Source organism: Platalea leucorodia (assembly GCF_965183815.1).
Source record: "Platalea leucorodia genome assembly, chromosome: 8".
Classification (NCBI taxonomy): Eukaryota; Metazoa; Chordata; class Aves; order Pelecaniformes; family Threskiornithidae; genus Platalea; species Platalea leucorodia.
In genome coordinates this window covers 8243145-8260937 of record NC_138830.1, presented here as the reverse complement: position 1 = coordinate 8260937, position 17793 = coordinate 8243145, and the positions used below count along the sequence as shown (strand labels likewise).

General features: G+C 40.6%; 1 protein-coding gene across 6 annotated transcripts; it reads left to right on the top strand.

Moving 5' to 3' along the window:
• The first annotated feature begins 606 nt into the window (after nucleotides 1–606).
• On the top strand, nucleotides 607–17772 carry MLF1 (myeloid leukemia factor 1). 6 transcript variants are annotated; one of them, XM_082319504.1, is made up of 9 exons: nucleotides 607–722; nucleotides 4365–4433; nucleotides 5824–5986; nucleotides 9095–9139; nucleotides 11542–11628; nucleotides 12492–12620; nucleotides 13719–13878; nucleotides 14485–14617; nucleotides 15581–17772. In XM_082319504.1, the coding sequence occupies exons 1-9, from the start codon at nucleotides 676–678 to the stop codon at nucleotides 15681–15683; spliced, it is 936 nt and encodes a 311-aa protein (XP_082175630.1). In that variant the 5' UTR covers nucleotides 607–675; the 3' UTR covers nucleotides 15684–17772. The 6 variants fall into 6 exon arrangements, with proteins under 6 accessions (XP_082175630.1, XP_082175629.1, XP_082175633.1 ...); XM_082319503.1 differs by having other exon boundaries at nucleotides 11539–11628; XM_082319507.1 differs by lacking the exon at nucleotides 4365–4433 and having other exon boundaries at nucleotides 11539–11628.
• The last annotated feature ends 21 nt before the right edge of the window (nucleotides 17773–17793 follow it).

Sequence of the window (17793 nt, the reverse complement as noted above, 5' to 3'; positions counted from 1 at the left end):
CGGCCTCGGTTTTTCCTCATTGCTCGGTTTTGCTGGACCAGCTGCTTAGGGCTGCCTTTAGCGCCGGCCCTCGCCGCGCTGCCCGGGGCGCCGCTGCCGCGCCAGGGGCTCCCGCCCGGGCTCCCGCTTTTTCCCCAGCCGCTGGGAACACAGCCTGCCTCGCACAACGCGGTCGCTTTGTTTTACTGCCACCTACTGGAAAAAATACAATTATTTTTTTAATTGCCAAAGACGGGGGGGCAGCGGCCTGAGCCGCGCCGACGGCACCGACCCGCAGACGCCTGACGGGAGCTGGGGTGAAGGCCGGGCCTGCTCCCCGCCGGGGCCCGCACCCCGCCAAGCCGGGCCGGGCCGGACCCTGTGGTCTCACCGGGCAAAAGCGAGGCTTCGGGAGAGGCGGCCCGAGGAGCAGCGTGGGGCTCCGCGCCCGCGGCTGCTCCCGCTCCCCGCCGGGCCGGGCCCCGGCCCGGGCCCGAACCTTCTGGAGCGGGGCCGCACGGCGGCGCCAGTTGCCACGGCAACGGCGGCCCCCGCCGAGCCCCGCCCCGCTCAGCTCGTCACGGCCCCGGCGGCCAATGGCGGCGCTGGGAGGCGTCACGTGGGGGAGGGGGCGCCGCCGCCAGGGGCCGGCGGGGCTGGCGGCGCTCACACCGGCCCGGAGCCGCAGCCGCAGCCATGTTCGGGGGCCTGGGGCGCTGCTTCGAGGAGGACCCCTTCTTCCGGTGAGGGGCCCGGCCCCGGCCTCCGGGGCCCCGCGTCGGGCTGGCGGGCGGGGGCCCGCGGGGCCCCAGCGCTGGGGAGGGGGGCGTGGGGGCTACGAGGGGTCTGGCGGGGTGGGTGTGAGGGGGCGCGGGGCCGCCGCCTGAAGAAGCGCTTGGTTCTTGTCGCCTGGAGGACGCGCGTCCGTGCGGGTTAACGGCCCCTTGGTGCCCAGCCGTGCGCCTCCGGTTACCCGACACGAAGGAAGGCGCGGGGTGCCCGTTAAGGCGACGTAGGGGTTAAGTCGTTGGCGGTGATGTTAAATAGCAGGGTCTTGTCGCTTACTCCCCTCTTCAGTAACGCAGTGAAGCGCTTAATCGTAATTCCATAGTGACAGCGGCTGAGGAGAAACCCTCACCTCCATCGGGTTGAGCTTCTTGATTTTGTTTTTTTCTTCAGTTTCTTAAAAAGTGGAGAGGTGCTGGATGTTCCAGCTTTTCCGGACTTTTCCCCCCCCCCCCCCCCCCCCCATAGACCGTTTCTGAGCTCCCGTTGTCGATGCATACGCTAACGGTAACACCGGGTGTTCTTGCCTTAAAACTTTGCAAACGTGCCTGTGAGATCGGTACAGGCAAACCACCTTCTGCTGGGTTCCTCGGCGGGTGCTGATGCTTTAGCTCAGCCACTGCGTTGTTCTGATCTCCGTACCCTGAGCACAATGGTAGCGCTTGGGGTGGAGCATCTCTATGTATTAAACTCTGAAATGAGTTTATTTCCCATGGGAATCTTCCTTGGCCACTGGAACCTAAATCGAAGTAGCGTGTCGTGCAAATGCTCCCCTAGAGTGCTGGGATAGCCGAAACTGCTGCAGTATCTCGTCTGGCCCCAATTTATGTCTTCTGTCAGAAACTGTAATCTGTAGTGGGTAAGAACAGGATCGGAGAACTCAGAGGAGCCTGAATTATTTTAGTTTTTCTAAAGACGTGGTACTTACTATGCGGAGCTTAATTACAAGCACAGATAAGGAGTAACGCCAGTGGGTGGACAAGGAAAGGTAACACATCGGGCCTTGTGATGTGGGTTTGTTGACTGTATCTCTTAGTTACGGGATGTTCTAGCTGAGGTTGAGTGTGTACCTCTTAAAGGAGAATCTACTGCTGAGCTGCAAAAGCACGTTCCTAGCAGTGGGACAGTTTCTAAAGCTGTGCAAGAGGGATTAGCATGCTTGGTTTCTAGGAATATGTGTGCTATTATAACAACTCATCAGTTATGTGTAGGATACGCTGTGCAGAGAACCTCACTATGCAAACCCTCTGCATGAAATTAAAATAATAATGGAAATTAAGTCTTGTTTGTAGTCATTTGTAGCGTGCTTTTGAAATATCAATTGCTCTCCTCTTATTTATTCATTTTATTTATGCATTTTTGTCGTAGCCACTGATGCAGTTTAAAACTGGAGAAAAAAAGATTGCAGAAGATAGAGGAAGGGAGCGTGTGTGAAAGAGATGAGAGAGCGATTGATCTTGAGAATCATTTTTCTTGGCACTGTCCCTGTAAATCTGTTTTGCATATAGTTAAGGAAATGAGCTTATTACTTCAGATAAGATTAGCTTCCAAAATAGTGTAATAATAGGCTTCTCTTGCCTCACAAGGAGAGATTTGGACTGCTGAACTGGAAATAGTGCCTGGGTTGAAAGAAACGTCTCCATCTGGGAGCAGCTGTCCTGGGGAAGCACCAGGCTGTCAGCAGAGCCTGCCCTGGCCCAGCTGAGTTTCAGCCCCGATAGCCTGCACAGGTGCAGAAGTTGGGTCTCCTCTGCCAAGCGCGGTTGGCCTCTGTTTTTAATTTACCAATACACAGCTTTTGTTTTATTGTTCCAGGTGTTATCTCCAGTGGGATTTCACAACTTCAGGCTTACACAATTCCTAATTTAAAAAAAAAAAAAAAAGTGCATCTAATATGAAGTACAGTTTCCAAAGTTAATAAACTGAATTTATTGTTCTAGGACACTGACTTTGCAACTGGCCAGAAACATACACTGAAGTAAGGAGTAACATTGTACTTCTACTGTAACACCCTAAAGGGTTTCAGCCGGAACAGAGCGCCTTAAACTTTGGAGCTTAAGTCTGAATCATAGAAGAACTTACCAAGTGAGATGCATCTTAGTGAAAATCTTCACTCACGTATACGGACAACAAATGTACAAATCGTTTGTTTCCATTCAGAACTTAATTTTGAAAATAACTTACGGTGCTTAACACGTGAAAGGCACAAATTCTGTGTGCAAAACCCTTATAGAACCCTCTTTCTCTTTCCCCATCGCTTTTATGGTATAATAGTACAAAGTGTGCAGAAATCACGTGCATCTCATCAAAAGTATCTTTCTCCACCCCCCCAATAAAAATGGTCAGATTTTAAGTCAGATGTGATCAATGGTAATTAAACTAGGGTGCTCTCCACCTGTTGCCATCCTATGAAATCTGTGATTTGAACAAAGAACTTAAGATCTTGCATCCTCTACTGGAGAGACTTTGACTTGTGTTTATATATATTTATATATATATATAAAATATATAGTGAGGGTGACATACTCCTTTTGTAGTTATGGTTTGAGTTTCAGTCATCAGAGCCATCAAGGTGGTAGGTTTAATTCCTTGGAAGCCTTGTCTTCCAGACAGATTTTCGGCTGACTTTCCATTGGTTTTGCCTTACTCCAGAGCATCCTGAAATTGTAGTATTTCTTTTGAGGCTTGACAACACTAGATCTTTTTATGACTGGCTCCCTAAAATGTCCTTAGGGAATCGGGAGACTTCACTTTTGTTCCTAAATCTGTCACTCCACAGTATATATCCTCTTCCTTGTCTCTGATAGTAAGAAGCTGTATTTCTAAATTGTTTCATAGACCTTTCATTTTTAAAAAAAAAAAAAAAAACCAACAAAACCCCACAGTTTTAGATGCAGGTATGAGTGTATCAAATAGATGTAGTGGAGGGTGAACAGCCAAGAGAAGTTGCCAGAGAAATTGAAATAAGGCAAACAGGACAATTTCACAAGGTATGAAGTGTTATTTTATGTCAGGTGAGATGTATGAAAGCATGTTAAGCACACTAAATTCAGCCAGTTTTTCTTATCTACATTAACTCTAAGGAATCTTGTTTTGCTTATGATGCGTTGTAGATAAATTATGTGTGTCCTACGTTTGAACTGGAAGGGACTGGGAAGAAATTTTGTTACGCATAAGTTACTGGTGGAATACAGTTCATATTTATTTGTGTTTTGATAAGCAAACCTATCTGAAGCTTGTGGTGTCAAAATAGCTGTGATGGAAGTACGCGTATGCTGTGGTAGTGCTTGTGTGCTTCCCTCATCTTGGCTTGCGCAGTGACTTTTTCCATCTGTTCTTCATCCTGTGAAAAGTGAGGGGACGCTTGCTGTGTGCGAGCCGCTTATCCCATGAGGGCTGAAGTTAAAGCTAGCAGTCATGTGAGGGGTAGGTTAGGGTCTGCTTAATGGTAAAACTACTTCTGAACTGTAAAGGTCTGTTTGCACTGGAGTGAGTTAAGTATATGCGTAGCTTAAAGGGATATTGTTGCATTAAAAAATCTTGCTGGAAAATTAATCCAGTGTTATGTTTGTAACCTTATTTCTTTTTCACTTAAAAAGGAAAAAAATAAATGCAACTTCAGCGCAAGAAGAGACAGTACAAAGCAAAGAGATCAAAGTGGCCACGTGGTATGGAAACTAGTTTTCATGGGGCTGGAGATAAGGGGTGGGGAGAATAGAAAAGCTGTTGAGGAGACTTTCGAGAGATGATTGGGTATTGAAGAAGCCAGAGGAACACCCTGAAGCTTTTCTTCATGGAGGCATGAGATGGGACGGGAAAGGTTGCGGTGTCCTGGAGAGAATGAGGGTGTGAGGTGTCTGGGGAGTGCCAGGAAATTGATAGGAAGGAAGATGAGGTGCTATTAAGTCTAAGTAAGCATACCTGAGAAGTGACTGTTAACGTTAATGAAGTGGCTTTCAGCGGAATAGCAAAGGGGACAATTAGACTGGAGATGAAGAGAGGAAACGAAGCATGTTTTTTGTATGAAGTAATTTGTAGCCTTGGACCACAGGCAACACTACTGATCATATGAATTTGTCAGAAGCACAATATATTTTGCTGCTTTTTTGGCCTCAGTTTGAGATCTTTAGTTCTTGGCCAAATCAGAGAACGCAAAGAATTAAGTAATAATGGAGAGCAACTTTAGCAATGTTTTACCTGCAAGCCAAGCTTTGGAATTACTGGTGGGGTTCTACAGGTTTTTGGAAACAGAGGTTGAGCGTTTAGAAAGAGGAGATAAAAGGGGGAAAACTATCAGGAAAGCACAGAGCCACTAAGAATCTTTCTTACTAAGCAGGAAAAAAGGATGTGAGAACATGATTTGTGGAGGGGATGGAAAGGGAAGGCAAAGATGCAATAGTGGGTGACTAAAGTGAAGGAGATGGAGCTGGCTTTAATTTAGAGGATGGTATACATTTTTGCGCATGCGGGTCAAGGAGGATGAAAAGTAGAATGGGATTGGCCAGCAAAATGAATTTGAGGAGTAAGGGTGGGGGGAATCTAGTGGGCCACAGTGAGTTCAGTGAGCAGTACTGTGCTAAGCTTTGGAAGATGAAAGTGAAAAAAGGAGAGGAAAAATAAAAAAGTAATTCTTTTAATATCAGGGGTTGGAGGTAGAAGTAGTGATAAATAAAATATAGGTCAGTTTTATAGTTCCTGGCAGATAGTAAACATAGGCTGGAGTGAAAGATGGCTGCAAAGGACGGAATATTTTTGGAAAAGATGAGGAAAGAGTAAAAGCAATACAGACACCCAAGAGCACAGGAGAGCAATGAAGGCAGCTGAGAAGACAAAAGAACTAAAACATCCAACCAACCTGCGAGACGGGAGGAAGAGTGAAAGAAGTGAGAGTTTGCAAGGAACAGGAGATTGCCCAGTTGGGTCCTATTAACATAAAGAATTTGAATAAAGAACCATACGAAATGATTTAAAAAAATTGAGTTTTAAAAATTTCATAGCCATTTTACGTAGCTTGGAATAAAACCTGATGACTTTCTATGCAAAACATCTCTTTTTCAGCGATCCTTTTGCTGCCCACCATGAATACATGCGGCAGATGATGAGAAGCTTTTCTGATCCTTTTGGACGAGATCCATTTCTCAGTATAACAGATGGTGGGGAGAGAACAGTAGATCGAAGAGCACGCCAGGACTCTCAGGTTGCTCTGAGAGGAAATCGCAGAGTAAGTATTTTCTTAATCTCCAAGGATTGCTACATGGAATTTACATTTACTGGTAATATAGTCGGCTTCACATTTCCATTTCTGTTAAGTTTGGTACAGTGGAAACAGAGGCCTGGCTCAGCTATTGCAACCTTGGTCAGATTGTTTCATCGCTGAATAAAATGTGAATAATATCTCGCTTTGTTCTTTAATGGCCTATTGTTTAAGCATTTATTACTTAACACTGACAAACTTGTTTCTGTTAGGACTAATAACAAATTTGTATGTTATTGAACATTGAATATTTAATTAACATTTAATTTAAATTTAATTTATAATTAATTTACATTTGATTAATAACTTAATTAACAATTTAATTAATATTAACAATATTTAATGAAACAAGCTAAACATATATATCAATTGTTTCGTTTAATAAATGTTATGTATTAAATGTTTCTATTGCAGAAAGGCATTAAAAATGTCCAAAGACAGAGCCTTCTTTGTTTATGCCTTCACTCTGCACTTTAGTATCTTGTGTCTATTTACTTATGTTGAAGTTCAATTTAAGCCAAACCTGTGTTTCAGCCACCTAAATAGTAGCTACACAGATATTTTAAACCCTGCTTCAACTTTGCAACTGTGAATAAAGGCTTCACATTCTGTGTTTGGTCTGGTTCTTAATGTTTCCTCTAGATATAAGACTGTAAGAATTAAAGATCAGGGAAATTGATATGAAACCTAGTAGTTCTGTAAATTACCACCTGAAACTGAGAAGTCGGCAATGATCTATGTTTTACATAAAGTACCTTTTCAAGTCTCTGGGCATGCAGGACAATTATATATTCTGCTTCTGTAGCTAAACCTTATCTAATTGCTTTATTTAGAAAGGATATACGTTTGAAGTTGGTTCCTTTCCCTCCACCAGGCTACATATTTTTGCAGCTGAATGATCTCTTACTTTAATGAATCACATTTGATTTAAAAAAAAACAGTTGGAAGACAAAACAGATTACAAGGGCTTGTGGAACTCGGCCAGATTTGGTGGTGGTTGTTCAAACCTAGATAGTTAAGAGCTTAATAAACATAGCTGAAACACGGACTGTCACCTACAAGTCAAAAGGGTAACTGTCAGATTCTTTCCTCCGTGCTCATACGTTGCCAGTTAGTTTCAAATATAGATGTTGCTGGATCTAATTAGGGCATGATCTCTCCTCTGCTGAAACAGATTCTTAGGCCTTGGTTCAGCAGATGCCTAAAAACAGATCAGACTTCTTTTTCCTTCAGAAAAATGATATGTCAAACCTTACCCTAATATCTTGAGGGTTTGTGTCCCTTGTTCTTGGCAGTGAGGGATAAATGCGAGGCATAGAAAACCTTTATCTGTGCTTACAGAAAGGAGTTAAAGGTGCAAGAGTGCTGTATTATTTTGATAAGCACAAAAGAATTCCACACCTACTAAAATCTTTCCAGTATCTTCCAATGTTCCTCATGTTTCACCTAAGAGTTGGATGTCACAGAAGACTTGGTACTGATTATTTGAGCCTTGTAGTAGTCTCAAACTGCTTTTACTGGTTTCCCTCCAGAAGTGATTCTAACACTTAAAATAATTAGATTTTTATGTAGGAAAAGATGGATATCTTTACTACCATGTAAGATACACTTTGTTAAAATTACCCGTACTGATTACTGATTTTGTAATTCTATGTTTAAGTAAACTATAGAATGCCTGAAACTGCTTTACAAGGGCCAGAATTTGTTGCAACAACTCAATGTGCATCAATATAGCATTGAAATTTGAAAATGCTTTTCCTTTCTCAAGCAGGTTTGCAGTGTTGTTTTTTAGCCTCCTGGGGGGAGGGAAGAAAGAGGAAAGGACATGAACAGGAGGAATGGGGTAAAACATCTTAAGAGACACTGTCATTTGGTTTTGTTTGGGTATCTGACTGTCCTATATATTAGGCAACTATTTAACAGCTTTTAGTGTGTATTATAAAACCACAGAGTTCATAAACTTTTTGACTAACACCTCTTATTATTTCTGAGGATATCCTTTTGCACTTGATATTTATATATAAATATATATTATATTCTTTTCTGTCACTACATATTACACAGAACTGCAACCTGAAAGAGTTCATAAAGGTATTCAAGAATCGGATAATGCCTTCCTTTTGTACTTGAAGTTATTATAAAGTGTTTGGGACTTCTGTCTAACCAGTCTTTCTTTAGGTAGGCTTTTATATAACTCTCCAATCTTAGTTTCCTGGAAACATCAATTTGTTTTCCAGCATCTCATTGCCCTGTCATATAGGGATATTCAATATCAGTTGGTCAAACAGGAACTGTATTTGCCGGTGTTTATAGCTACATCTATTTATACAACTGCAGAAGAATATAATTTGCTCATGGGGATTTGTCTTTGGGTGGTTCTGTATATGATGATAGATTTACCTAGAACTTCTTTGCAATGACCTTTGAAACTGCTGACAAGTGTGACTTAATTTTGTTTATCGCAAGGAGTGCACGGACAAAGAAATATCTTTATATTTACATTAATCTCTTGTAATACATAAAGAGTGCTTGTGAACAGGTCAGCTGCATCACTTAATTTTTTAAGCTCTAAAATTATATGCCAACCTTCTGAAATTTAATTACATGAATTCACATTAAGGGGACTGTTGATTTGTTGATTTTAATCAACTTTCAGTGATGGGGTTCTATTGCATGACTAGAATGAAGTGTTTTCAGAGAAGTGGGTGATGTCTGAAGCACTGTGCCATGTTTTAAATAATTTTAGTACAAAGGTTGCTATGTTATACAAATGTTTCTCAACTTCTAGCTTTAAGTGCTTCTAGACTATACATATGACTATGACTTATTAAATGTGGTGACAGCTATCGCTTTCCAATATCATTAGTAAAAATATATTACTTCTATATACCCAGAGACTACTTCATATTATATTGTTGTAGCGCACTATAAATTACCAAGGTCCTCTTGAGTGACTGTTTTTATTTGATCAGAAATGTTTAATATCATCTGCTGTATATGAAAGCGCACTAGACACTTCCGCTGCGTCTGGTAACGGCTACAATAACTAAAAGACATTGGTCCTTTTTCTTCCAGGCAACAACCTGCTCCCTCACACCCTTTGCAGGCTTTGGTAGAGTGGTTAGTATCCCAGGAGCAATAATCCTTGTGGCTCTTGCTAGTATGTGCATCCTGTCTGCATAACTAAAGCATGGGCAAAGGCTAGTTTCAGTGTGCTTGCAAACTGCTTTTGTTGGTGTTTAGATACATGGAACAATATAACTCAAGAAAGATTTATTATTAATTTTTCCTTATTAAATGAAAATGCAGGGGTAGATTAAATGTGCTGATAGCACGATTGGAAAAGTTACTACTTAGCAGGGGCTTTTCTACTCGGCGATGTATCAGTTGGTGCTTGATCTCTGATGGATAGGAATGAAATAATCCCTGGAAAGAGACGCCAAACTTTAAGTGCTGCTGTAGACAGACGCTAGCGGCTTGGAGTGTGTTTGTGGGTGTGGTACCGACGAGACCTGCAGCACTGGTCACAGCTACGACGGGCCAGCTTCTGGCGACAGAGCTTCCACTGCAGCTGGGCTTGGAACATTCTTCAGCTGTAGTTTGTTGGGGGTCTGGAATATCTTGTAAAAGGTCTGTAAAAAGTACCCACGGAAAAGCAGGTTTATTGTTATGACCCTCACGGAGGTTTTTGCTTCCTTTGGAAGGCTTTAAAGACTCCTCGGATTGAAAACCAGTAGCTTAGAGAGCGGGTCTCACTCGTAGAGCGGGGAAAAATGGGCATGGGTCTTTGAATTTTCAGATCTAAAAGTGTTACTTGTTTAATTATCTTTTGCAGAAGCACAAATTGGCAACTTTCTCTATGCAAAAAGTGTATTAGCTAATCAATGTTCTTTTGCTATTAACTGCACAGGCTATGGTTTTACTCCCTCCACCCCAATCTATGGCTTGTAATTCCATAGGTACAGCTGATTACTATGTAATGTCATTGGTCCACGTCCAGATTTCTAACTGTAGAAGGCAGTTTTCTGGAGTTACTGACACTTGCAATGATTTGATGCCCTAAATTGTCTATAATTATTGCGCCGAAGTTTTGATAGCCCTTAAGGATTCAGGTTTCTTACTATTCAAGAAGCAAATTGAAGATTTTCTATACCTGAATTTTACTTAGTTTTGTGCTTAAACTGCAGATTTTATTTTTAAACTTTTAAATATATAGCTATTTAAATAAATTTATTCAAATTTTATTCTATATATTTCCAGTAGTTGGACTACCGTGGGGTGTTTGCTATTGTAATTAGCATCCTGGTGTCGCGTAGCGCCTTAGTAGTGCGAAGGGCTGCTACGTGCAGCCCGGCAGCCTGCCTCTTGCCAAAGCTGCTGGGTTTTGCAGAGCCCCTGGGAGCCGTTTTCCCTGCTCTTCTCACAGCCTCGCTCCTGTGGACCAGAGCGTGGTGGTGGCACAGCGGCTGTCCTGGGAAGCAGCTAGGCATGCATGCATCTAGAAGCTCACCAGCCAACCCATAGTGCGGTGTCTGCTCTTAACTAGCGTGCTCCAACCTGAGCTGCTCATGTTAGAAACCAGGCAGCTCAGCAGGGAGTTTGAACGGGTCCTGAGCAAAAGTTCATAGCAGGAGGGGAAAGGCACGGCAAAAATCATCTTTATCATCCCCACCTGCTGCACTGGAGAGGAGCCCAGAGGAGGATGCTCATTTGGGACAGCATTGCTGTCTTCCCAGATGGTCCCTTAGGAGGGTTCACCCTTCCCCTACTTTCTGTCTCGCTGCCTCTCTCTTTGCGTTTTGTTTTCTTCCAAGGGTAGCTTTCATCAGTGTGGTCAGTATATGCCATCAGCACAGAGCCTATTAATCAAATTCTGTGCACGTAAACCTGTCTTAGTATCTATCCTTTGTGCAACACTGGATCTTCGGCTTTCACGTAAAAATAACGAATGAATGTTTTGTTGAATACACCTATAGCATCAATTAATTAAGCTGCCATTAAAATACCAAGTTATGGTTCTCTAATTTTTCCACGCTGCCCTTTTGAGTGATGTACGCTACTTCTGCAAAGGAACAGCTATGTCTGCTGGGATGCATTTTCAGTGTGATTCCCTATGCACTAAGGGATTTGCATAATAGAGATAATTTGATCTTCAATAGTATAAGGCATGGAGGGTCATATAGTACTTTTTACAGCAGAAGCTAGTTAGGTTAGAAGGTACATGAAAATAGTTCTTGTAAATTGGCCACAATATGAGCTTGTTTTGACATTTGAGTGTCAAATCTTTCACTTCTGTCTTTCCAGTATCTCCAACTTAACAATCAAGCTCCCCATGCTAGCTTTCAATTTTTCGTTTGAAAAGATGTATTTTGGCTTGTCTATGTCTCTGAATTGCAGTCTGTGAAAACCTTTTTGATGGTCTGATTTGCATTAAAAAATGCATGTTAAAAAAAAAAAAAAAGCTTCAGAACTTGAAGAGGCAAAAGACTTTATTTTAATTTTAATGTCTTTTCTTCTAGCAGGATGCAGATTTTGGGGAACCTTTTTTTGCAATGGACAGGATGATGTCAAACATGAGAAACAGTATGCTGGAAATGCAAAGAAAATTTGTAAGTTTTTAAAAATTTGTTCTAAAATTAATTGTACTGGAGAATGACAAGCTGTTTAAAATATTACTCAGAAAGTCCTGCCAAGAAAAAGGTTACTAGTCGCAAGAAGATAGTAAGAATTTTTTTTTTCTCCAGACTGTATCGTGGTTATAACTCCCTATGCTGTCGCTGATTATTTGCTAACAATAGTACTTTAAATGTACGCTTAATTCTCTAGGGGTTAGAACTGCTGTAAGTTATCTGGTCTCTGGCTGTTGCCAGAGCTGACACCTTAAGCGAAGGAGCAGTTTAAAGTGTTGCTGTACACTTAAAAACAACAAAACCGCAAACACCTAAATGCCACCCTGCATATAGACTTTCCTCTGATTTTATTTTCAGTGCTGCTTCTTTCTTCACAGTCTGTGAAGATAACCCTGATGCCTATTATTGACTGTGTTGTACTGGCCTTGTAAAATGGCTTGTAACCATTGTTGCTCAAGTCATATTTCACCTGAACTCTTGACACGCCTTATTATATACTGTACGTGGCAAGACTGATGTTACAGGTTATATCTTCATTACTAAACTAAACTATGCCAGGGCAAACGTTCGAGCAGTTGCTTATTGCTGCCCATGCTTTTTATGTGTTGTCCTGTTTCCTGGCATGGGGAGACCTGTGGCCAGACCAAGGCTAGGACAAGAGTGAGGGCTTATCAAATGCCAAGGTCTCTTCCCAACTGGCCGTATCTATGGTGCCAGGACTGAGGGTTAATTTTTCAGAGGGGTAGTCTTTTTCATAATAAGATTCGTCTCAGAATGTAAGAAGTACCTATTATCCACAAGTTTTAACTTTTATTAATAAAAGAAATCTACGTTGCTTGTAGGATGACCTGTCCATCCATCCAGATGCACACACATTCAGCTCCTCCTCTGTGATGACATACTCCAAAATAGGGGATGAACCACCAAAAGTTTTCCAAGCTTCAGCTCAGACACGCACGGCTCCAGGAGGCGTAAGTAGTCCTGAGATGCAGCAAAAAGGTGGTATGCAATTATTGGAATTTAAGTTCATCTACACCAAACCACAGTTTCCGTCAGGTTCTTTTTACTGGAGACAGTTACTCTTATAATTTAGAAAAATATACGTCTGTTTAAATACTGCTCTATATTAAAGGCTTCTTAAGCTGAAGTGCTGTTTTCTTCCTTGTAATTTGTATGCTTCTAAGTATACATCTAAATAAATTGTATGCCTGTCAAAGACTGGAAAAATTGAGTGCCAGAACAGCTGATTCTTCAAGGCGGTCTCCAACGTCTTTCTCTTTGCTATAATTAATCCTCCTCTTGTACATTTAAAATTCTGTCTAAAATATGAGATAGCAAGAGGCAGTCTATTTATGCAAAACGTGGCTTCGAATCATCCCCTTTACTCAAGCACTTTTAAATGCTTACGTAACGCTTCAGATGAAGATGCCCTTTCATTCACTTCCTTGCAGCTGTTGCGTCTAATTCTGCTAAGAAATTTGAATTTGAACCCTGAAGCAAGGTTCATGAAAGACTATATGCGAGCAGTAAAGGCCGTTGAGCGTGATTGGCTGTGGGATATGTTCAAGCTCAAGCAGACACTCAGTTATCAAAAAGGTTCTAATAATATACCTATGAACACAGTGATAAGTGGTTGCCTGGGTTTCAAGCCAGTCAACATGACAACCTAGTAATTAGTTGTCCCTTCATGCTGAGAATATTGGCATCGGCTGTTATTCGTTCTGGTGTCAAGGAGAATGTTGAAGACTTGTCTGCATGTAGTATATTTAGACTAGGCTTTTTTTTCCCCCAACAATTAATACCCAGTATGTACATTACTTAAGAAGCTTTAGGTGTTCTTGTTTAATCTTCCTGTCTGTTGGCAGAAAGAAAATAGACTTGATTTGTGCTTTGTTAGTGTATTTTCAGCCAACGCAGTAAATAAGACAATTGGAAAAGCCTGTAAAACCTAACTTTTTCAAAAGTAAGATATAAAAGCTTAGGGGAAGAAAATTTGATTTTTTAAAAAAAAAAATATTCTAACTTCTTTTTTTTGGTTGGAAGGACACTTATTTCCCTTTTTTGTACAGGTTAAGGAGACAAGAAAAGCACTTAAGGATTCTGAAAGTGGACTGGAAAAAATGGCTATTGGTCATCATATTCATGATCGTGCCCATGTCATTAAAAAATCAAAGAACAGGAAGACTGGTGATGAAGAAATGAACCAAGAATTCATCAACCTGGATGAGGGTTTGTCTTTTTATGCAGTTCTCTAATGTCCTTTACACTGTTGTTTCACATAACAATTTTGAAGTTCCAGCTTGAGACATCTTAAAAGGGACTGTTTTTCAGAAAGTGTGAAGTCTGGAAATCGCGTTTCCTTAGTTGATATAAATTTGGACAACCGAAGTTAAAGTAACCAGTTAGACTTGAAAATGTTGTGTTATAATGCAGTTGGTACTGCTTGCTTGTACAGTATCTGCTCATATTTGAAAGTACTTTTAATAATATTTTATGTTTTCAAACAAACTTTTCACAGAATTTTACTATTTGCTGTGTGTTTGTTTGTGGCTAATAGAAAATACATATGTAAGAGATGTGTGCTTAAAATGTGCATATACTTTTACAACAGAGTGACTGTCAGGTTTTTTTATTTTTATCTTCCAAACATAAGCCTACTGGCAGTAAGCTTTTAGTTGTCTTTTACAGATCCCCTAGAAATAGTTTGCAGGCCATGCGGGGAGCCATAGACCACAAGTTTAAAAAACACTGTTCAAAAAACTTAATTTTCATTACATCTTTTCCTATCTTGCTTGCATTTATTAAAAATAAGAGTAAACTGTAACTGTTTTTCAGCTGAGGCCCAGACCTTTGATGAAGAGTGGCAGAAAGAGATTATGAAGTTCAAGCCATCTAGAACCAGGTGCAATTTAGAAGCTCCAAAGTACCGAAGTATTCATCACATACCCAAGGAAGATGGATTAAGAAGGTAGAAATAGTTTCCTAGCAGAATAAGGAAATATTAGCAGCAGAATGAAAATTCTATTCTGAAGCAATCTGTTCACGACCAAACAATGCTTACTGGCAATCTGAGGAGAAATAGCATGTTTTATTCCTCCTTTTCTCATGATGCCACAATAAACAGTGTAAGGCAGTATTTTGTTAACTAAATTTTGAAGAAATTCAGTGGTTTTGACTTTGAAAATGACTTACTTAATTGACAGGCTAAAGTGGTGAGTGTTTTTTCTAGGGAAATATGCCAGTGCCCTTAGCTCAACGATGTCCAAATGTCGTAGCTGCCCCCACCGTCATTAAACTGGGTTAGTTGCATTAAGGTGTAATCCTTATTGAGGGCTAGGTTGATCTGTTCTCTTGGCTAAAAGGAAAGACACCTTCCATATAGTTGGAGACACCCCGCCTTCTCTTCAGGGTTAGATTTCAAACGAGACCTCTTCTAATCCTAAAATCAGGAAGTCTGTGTAGGAGTGAGGACTTTTATCTGTAAACGCAGGAGCTCCCCTGCGCAGACTGCTATGCTTCAGGGTTGTCTTTTTTTTCCCCTGCTATTGCCATAGTTTCACTGGAAGTTGTGACACCTTTATCACGTTTGGTTGCACGTTTGGTAGCAAATGCTACAGAAGGGAAACATTCCTCTTCTGTAAACTGCACAGAGCACTTTCCCTCTGGCACCTCTTCAGTTCTAGAGGTTTGTTGCAGAGGCTACTTTACCTTCAATTTCAGTTTTCAAACTGAGCTGTTTCTTCTCGTCGAGCGTGCAAGACGGGGAAACAGTCCAACTCTATGCTGGTAACAATGGAAGTCGTTTTGGGGGGACAGTCAAATCTGTTTTACAACTAAAATAACTATACCTCCACATAAGTAATTAACAAGATGTATATTCCCCCACCCCATATCATATGGTGGTCGTGATTTTTATTGTTGTTTGTTTCAGAGAGAAGCCACTTGCAGTTGCGGGTTCCAGGGAGCCCCGAGTTTCTGTGGAGAATCTCAATGTGCAAGGAACGCACGTCCCCATCAAAAGCAGCAAAAAATAAATTGCTTCCATTCTCCATTTGAATGGAGTTTCTTCAGAGAAGATAATGGTGCTGCATTGCTTATGTTCATATAAGTATACACGTATATATGACCAATCTCTGTTTTTTGTTTTAGTGAGTATTAGCGTGCCTTGCTACTCCCATCTTTTGACAACTGAATGTTCTTTAAAACTTCAGATCCTTGGTTAAACTACCTAGTTTCAGTAACGTAAAAAAACAACTTTCTGCTTAAAAGCACTTTAATGGATTATCACTAATTCTGTTTTAAAAAAAAAAAACAAAACAACTTTGATGTGCAAGTTTTTTCTGCTACAACTGCACCAATCTCAGACTTTTTATTAAGCCTGGTAACGAAACTACTTTTTTCCACACTCTATAACTTTCACAGAAAGTAAATTCTCTTTTTATTTTGTGTGGCTGAAATAATTATTAATTTTCTAGGTGATATAGCAATTTGAATACACTATAGCTACTATATCTATCTATCTATATTGTAAATTGTTACAGAATCCCCAGATTCACCTTGATTTAACATGAAGAAAAGTGAGAGGGATACTGAAATGACAAATACTTCAAGTAAATTTTAGTTTATCAGTGTTCTTGTGTTCATAAGCTGTGCTTGCATCTCTTATTTTCTGGGCCTAGACTGTCAGTTTTGTATTTCTGATCCTTGGTATGTTTCCTCTGGAGGTGGCCCATTATTTTTCATTCTTGAAGATTCTCTGTAGTACCTTTTAATTATTCTGTAACAATACCACTGTGACCTAAGAAACTCAGCTGTAACTATTAGTTATTAATCAGAAAAAAGATGTGAGAGAAATCAGTTGAGTAGGCAGTAGTTTAACTGGATAACGGATGATTACACCGATTCTTCTGTTCTAAAAAGCTAAAAGAGCCCTGCTTACAGGAACCCATTTCCCCCCTCAGCTGAGATATGTGTTTGTATTCTTTTGTGTCCTGGTTTAGTGGATGTAGAATGATCCTAAATCTAACACTTGATCTCCCTTGACGTTGTTGTCGTTTGGTTAGAGAGTCTGGTGTTCTAGAGGAAAGCCAGCTGTGTGACGGAGAACAGGAAAGGTCTTTATGTTAGAAGTGTTCAGTTTGTGTGCCGTTTTGTTACGCAGAATTGATGCCCCATGTTGTAGCATAAATAATTTCTGTAATGTTACAGCATTAGCACTATAGCATATATTTCAAGGCTAAAACATTATAGTGTAGCCTTTAAAAAGGCACTATTTATATGATAAAAGAAAATAGGTTTAGTAAGTTAAGATTAATACTGGTTTGGTCAAAAAGGAAATGGCCTTTAAATCCTGTCTTTCTGCAGATTCCCCAGATTATTTAATTCTATGTTTATTAATGTGCAAAAATAATCAAAAGTACTTTTGTTGAACTCTGACAAGAGAAAGACAATTGTTTATTTGCTTGTTTAATGCAATGGTCTCTTCCTATTACTAGAGCAAATACTAGTGGCAATGTTTATGCTATTGAAGCGTTCTACGAGCAGCCGAGGTAAGTGGGTGGTAAGGGGGTGGCAACCTCTGGCAGAAGGACAGCCTGAAACCGTGTGGTACCACAGGCGTGCTTGCCAGAGGACGTCTGCCAGAACCCTGAATCTAAAGGATGCTTTTACCCTCCTTAAAAAGTAAGAGTACAACTCTAGGGCCTGATCTTCCGTACACGGAAGACAGCATTGATTTCACAATTAATGTCATTGAGACTATAAGGCCGTGCAGGCATTTTCCAGGTACGGCACTTAAATTTCCCAGTAATAAACAGCCGAAAAGTTTTTCATGTTGTAACTTCAGAAGAAATCTTTGATTTGAGACGCTGCTATTAACAGAAAATAGTATTCACCTGACAACTTATATTTTTGTCTATGCTTTACCGAGATAAAAAGCCATGATACATATATGTAATGAATAAAACAAGTACATTGGTTTTAAAATTATACTGGAAAGAGGCTAATACTCATTACAGATTACTTTGTTATGCAAAACAATGTTCTAAAATGTAATGCAAAAGAAATTGTTCTATGTAGAAACATCTGAAACTGTAGTTCTTTAATAAAGGTATTTCTTACTTAGGGTTATTGTTTGGCTTACTC